Source organism: Fukomys damarensis, unplaced genomic scaffold (assembly GCF_012274545.1).
Source record: "Fukomys damarensis isolate Sample0158 unplaced genomic scaffold, DMR_v1.0_HiC HiC_scaffold_17, whole genome shotgun sequence".
In the NCBI taxonomy this organism is placed as follows: domain Eukaryota; kingdom Metazoa; phylum Chordata; class Mammalia; order Rodentia; family Bathyergidae; genus Fukomys; species Fukomys damarensis.
In genome coordinates, this window is record NW_022900929.1 from 41014498 (window position 1) to 41020497 (window position 6000).

The 6000-nt window shown below is 44.8% G+C and overlaps 1 protein-coding gene across 1 annotated transcript; it reads left to right on the forward strand.

The window, feature by feature from the left end:
* The first annotated feature begins 479 nt into the window (after window positions 1–479).
* On the forward strand, window positions 480–4984 carry Actc1 (actin alpha cardiac muscle 1). Its single transcript, XM_010624623.3, has 6 exons — window positions 480–632; window positions 1777–2101; window positions 2740–2901; window positions 3029–3220; window positions 3978–4159; window positions 4667–4984. Exons 1-6 carry the CDS (start codon window positions 504–506, stop codon window positions 4808–4810), a joined length of 1134 nt encoding a protein of 377 aa, XP_010622925.1. The 5' UTR covers window positions 480–503; the 3' UTR covers window positions 4811–4984.
* The last annotated feature ends 1016 nt before the right edge of the window (window positions 4985–6000 follow it).

Genomic DNA, 6000 nt, shown 5'->3' on the forward strand with positions numbered 1-6000 from the left:
AACAAAACACCCAGTTTTTGGATGTGTTCTTTATTTTTGTCCTGGGTCTCGGACTTCGCAGGAGAGGAGCGCGCCTAAAGAGAGTCCTGCTTCCTCCTCCCATCCCACCCAAGGACGTTTGGGGTCTCATCTGCGCACCCCCAGTCCGGGGCAAGGCGGCGGGGCGGTGTAGGGGGCTGTGGATAGGGCGGAGGATTGGGTTCCCAGTTGGTGAAATGGAGGAGAAGCCGTCTGGGGAACACCTGCTAAGGAGTTGGGGCTCCCGATCTTTAGGGACAGTCCCTCCAAGCACCAGGGGAGGGGTGATTTGTGTCAGGAGCCTGGGTAGGGTCCTCGCTCCTCCGCCCACCTCAGTTCCGAGGTTTCTTACTCCGCGGAGAGGAAGGGAGACTGCAGTGCCCACTGCCATGGCCCTCGGTTCCGTCCTCTGCGTCGGGTGCGAAGCACTAACCGCGGCCCATCCTCCCCTCCTCGACTGCAGACCCCGCTGAAGCTGTGCCAGCATGTGCGACGACGAGGAGACCACCGCCTTGGTGTGTGACAATGGCTCCGGGCTGGTGAAGGCCGGCTTCGCGGGTGACGACGCTCCCCGCGCAGTCTTTCCCTCCATCGTGGGCCGCCCGCGCCACCAGGTACACCGCCTACCCCTCTTGGCCAGTGCCCACCTGGGACGGTCCCCACCCGTGCCGGCACCCCCCGCCCCCAGTCTAGCAGCTAAAGAAATGTCTGTCCTGACCCAACTGTTAGGGGAACTCGAGTCAAATAAGAAAAAGCTTAGCTTTAAATCCAAGCCAAGCCAAACAATACCCGTAGCCAGTCCCCAAATCCCAAGATATGTACCTCCCTTCCAGTTCAATAACACCTGCCAAAGGGTTCAAGTTCCTCCTACAAGAAGTCACCAGCTGTCTCCACTCTCAGAATTCTGGATTTTCAGTCCTTATTGTTTTCTCTGCCTTTTAACCACTTTGCTTTCTTCCTACCCACCCCCAGACCTGCTCAAGATTTAAAATAATATAACTGCTCTCAACTGATGAGGACCAACCTAATTTCTTCCCTCTTGTTCACAGTTTACAAGGCTCCCAAAAGATGTAATCTATCTCCTTCTTGGCTGTTGAATTTTTTTTTTTTTTTTTTTTTTAGAAGCCAGATGTGATAGAGGCAGTGAGTGTCATAGTGATAGTGACATACCACCTTGTTTATTAAAAGAAATGCCATGCTCTCTGGGTTTCTCACATGCCTGGCCCGACAGGCTGCCAGAGAGGACTGCTGTTAATCCTGGGTGTGGTGAATGATCAGTACTCCAAGGTGGTACTGCCTGGGCTGAATCGTACCATCAGAGTGACTGGCATATCAGCTTCCCACTTTCTTTAACATTCAGTTGACAAATGTCAACCTCTTAGGTAAAGCACACTGAGTCGTTAATTTGGTCATTCCAAAATGTAAACATCCATTTGCTGGTTCACATGGCTGATAAGCATAATAATTTAATGAAGGCATCATAGTATTTTTAAGATAAGATGACCCTCTGATTCTTCAATTAAATAGCTTTATTCTCTCCTTTCCAATTTATTTGCTAAACAACAGAATTGCATGTCTTTGCCTGGGGATAAGCTACAAGATTAATTTTAAATGATTTTTCCTACATTGGGGTCAAATTTTATTTTTAAAAATTATTTCTAAGTGTTCCTTGACTTGGGAAGTCAAATATAAATTGATACAGCACTACATATATCCCTGACATGACAGAAGCATGATTTTCCCATCTTTTTCTTATAGGGGGTCATGGTAGGTATGGGGCAGAAGGATTCCTACGTGGGTGATGAAGCCCAGAGCAAGCGAGGTATCCTGACTCTGAAGTACCCCATTGAGCATGGCATCATCACCAACTGGGATGACATGGAGAAGATCTGGCACCACACCTTCTACAATGAGCTCCGTGTGGCTCCTGAGGAGCACCCCACTTTGCTTACGGAGGCCCCACTGAACCCCAAGGCCAACCGTGAGAAGATGACCCAGATCATGTTTGAGACCTTCAATGTCCCTGCTATGTATGTGGCCATTCAGGCAGTGCTGTCCCTGTATGCTTCTGGCCGGACCACAGGTAGGCTTGTGACTGAGGGATCAGTCACTTATGGATCACTCCTGGTACTCTGACCTTGCTGTACTCCCTCAGACTCTGAAGCAGGCTGTCTGTAACAACAGCTCCCCGAAGTTACTTTCAGAGCACTCTTACTGTCAGGCCTGACAGCTCATGGTGTCAGATCTTTCCTTTATTTAAAGTGTGTGATGTCACGTATTGAGGCTGGGCACAAGTAGCAGGCTAGATTGCAAAAGTCATTGTTGAGTGTTCATACCATCACAGCCTCCAGGCTGTGCCATCAATAAGTGCACAGATTCCCTAAAGGATTTATGTAAAGGAACCATGTAAGCTGGATTGGAGCAAAGGAAAACTTGCCTGCTTGCTTACATAATGTGCTCATGGCTGATGAGAGGGATGGTCATTTGAAAGTATCCTCAGGAAATTTTTCTACTATAATATTTAAAAGGATGATTGGATTCAGATTTAGTATCCATTCATTATGCTCATTTTATTCTTTGTGTGTGAGGGATCTAATTTTATGTGGATCAATGCCTAATCTTGCATCTCTTCACCAATACTGGAAGTAGGTATTCCCGTGGCTAACAGAGGTCCACCTTGTTCTTGTCCTTGACCTTGTTCTTGGCTATTTCCTCTGTCAGGCATTGTTCTGGACTCTGGGGATGGTGTAACTCACAATGTCCCCATCTACGAGGGTTATGCTTTGCCCCATGCCATCATGCGTCTGGATCTGGCTGGTCGGGATCTCACTGACTACCTCATGAAGATCCTCACTGAGCGTGGCTACTCCTTTGTTACCACTGGTGAGTGTGTGTGCCTCATCTCCACGGCAAATGTCTGCTTTGTTCCTCCCTCAGCGGATCCACCTGTCTTTCCACACAATTGACTTCATTCTTCAGAGCTTGACTGTGCTGCCCTTTACTTCTACAGCTGAACGTGAAATTGTCCGTGACATTAAGGAGAAATTGTGTTATGTTGCCCTGGATTTTGAGAATGAGATGGCCACAGCTGCCTCTTCATCCTCCCTGGAGAAGAGCTATGAACTGCCTGATGGTCAAGTGATCACTATTGGCAACGAGCGCTTCCGCTGCCCGGAGACACTCTTCCAGCCCTCCTTCATCGGTAAGTCTGGGGCCAAGGCTCAGCTTTGCCCTGGAAATCTCGAGGTCTCCGTAGTAAAATCTTTCACATAGTTAGAAAAGCTAAGGAGGTCTTGAGTTAAGTCATAGCTTAGGGTCCCACACAGCTCAGCCTCAAATCCTTCTGGCTCATTAAAGGGAATGCCTGGTGCCTTTGTGATATGATGAAGGCTGACACACTATGAACTCTGAAGTTCTCATTCCAAGAAAAAGATGAGACCAAGCAAGAACTGAACATCACGTACCTGCAGGACAGGATGATTACTGAGGAGAACTGATTTATCCCAAGAAGTCCCATTACCAAGGAGCTGGGCTTACCTTTAAATTCAACCACACTTATTTAGTAATAACTAGACCCTTGTATGTCCCCAAACATCTTTCCTAAGCAGTGATTTCCATGAGGAAGCTCGGGTATGGTTTTAATCTATAAATAAAAAGTGTGTTAATTTTAAGTTAAATTCTGTCTCATCCTTTTGCAGTATGTCTCCGTACATGATGGTTACAGCGGGCAATCACTCCAAATACCCGCTAAATGCAGTTGCTCATTTCTTGGCAGTCTGTGTGTATTATCTGTCAACACTTTTAAGAGACACCTGTTCCACCTGTTCCCTGCAGTGTATCTTGCAGGAGAACATGTGCTTCAGAAACAAACAGTGGCAGATCACCAGCACAGAGGAGCCCGGCTCTCATTCCTCTACCCTGGCCTAAATGAACTGTGAATTTTTTACACTTGTTCGTAGGCATGGAATCTGCTGGCATCCATGAAACGACTTACAATAGCATCATGAAGTGTGACATTGATATCCGCAAGGACCTGTACGCCAACAACGTCTTATCTGGAGGCACCACCATGTACCCTGGTATTGCTGATCGTATGCAAAAGGAAATCACTGCACTTGCTCCTAGCACCATGAAAATTAAGGTACTGATCTTTTGTGGATGAAAGGCCAAGGTAGCTCTTGGTATTACAAGCCAAACTTTACTTCTAACTTCCTGTCTGCTACACACTTTACCTTTTACCCTTTCTAAAACTTTTTCTAATTTAGTTTCCAGCTGTTTTCTCAAACTGTGAAACCTTAAAAATGTTTCACACAGTAAGCTAAAAAATAAATCCTTGGAGGGAAAAAAAATCACAATTAAATCTTTGAATACATTTAAAGGACTAGATTTTGCCATGCATTTGGCTTATGGCCACACATGCTGTAGTCAGAGAAGTGAGAAACTTCTTATTTTGCAGAGCGTTTAATGGTGGATTGATGAAATAGAGAAACATTCCTAAAACTTCATAGGTCACATTGTGTGGCAAGATGTCTTCTACATTAAAGTAAATTAACATCTAATATTTTTTCTGGGAATATTGACATTACTTGCTCTATTGCTTGGAGTTAAACTTCAGAGTTTACTGGAAATTTCTGCTTTCTTTCTACAGATTATTGCTCCTCCCGAGCGTAAATATTCTGTCTGGATTGGGGGCTCCATCTTGGCCTCTCTGTCCACCTTCCAACAGATGTGGATTAGCAAGCAAGAGTATGATGAGGCAGGCCCATCCATCGTCCACCGCAAATGTTTCTAAGGTGCTTACTCTCTTAGTCTGCCTTCCAATCAGGATGATGGTATTATGCTTCTTGAAATCTTCTGAACCACTCTCCTTCATATCTCATCAATTGTTGTACAGTTTGTTTACACACGTGCAGTTTGTTTGCGCTTCTAATATTTATTGCTTTATAAATAAACCAGACCAGGACTTGCAACATACAAAAACCTCTCATTTCCTTCTTGGGAAGGGTTGGGGTGGAATAGATATTTGCTTTGACCCCCTGAGCGTTGTAATATTACTCATGCATACAAAGTTCACCAGATAAATTAGTGTGACACTGAGTTGGGAGTTACAATAATGAATTTTGATTTTTATCTTTTGGGACGGAATTATGGATAGATGTTATATCTTTTAAGTGAAGTGGATTAGGTTTAGCTTAATTTAAGCAAAGAATGCAAATGGTTAAGATAATAATCTAAGATTAGTGGTTATGATGACAAGGAAAATTGTTGGCCTGGCATATAATCCAGTTGTTTTTATAACTTTGTAGAAAACACACATGTACATTGGTAATGAGAGGGTCATAGTATATTTTAAATAAATTAGCTCGTCTTATTTGGATTCCCCAGTTGTCTTGGGAACTATACATGAAACACAGGTCAGCTGACAGGCCAAAAGTGTCATTGCCATTCCATCACCCCTTAAATGAGTCAAGATCATTGAGCATGGACAAAATAAGCTGTGAGATAGCAGGAACCTTATAATTCTGCCTCATCACTGATGAATTTACACAACAAAGGCCTTCAACCTTTGCATTTCTTTGTAATCTTAGGATTTTGGGTTGAGTGAAGTCAAGGCTAAGTCCCGAGGGAGCATGGGGTAGGGGTAGCCACAATATTGACTTTGCTCCATGCTAAACTTCCTGCAGTGTTGTGGGAAGTGTGCTGGAAACAGCATCCTTGTGGGGCCCACATACACTTTGTGCAAACCACCAGCATGTGTGGTCTAGGCGGCTTCTAGGAGATGGATGAGGGTCTGGGTCTTGCAGAATGGTTAAAAATTAAAGTCATAAGGAGAGCAAGGAAGAAATCTTAGCAGGAGCAAATGGAGCAGAAGTCTGGATACCAGCCATCAGGCAGCCTGGTGGGATGTGATGAATTTTAGAACATGCACTGGGAAAGGTAGATTGCAGAAACTTTCAGATTTCTCATTTTCAAACTGATCAT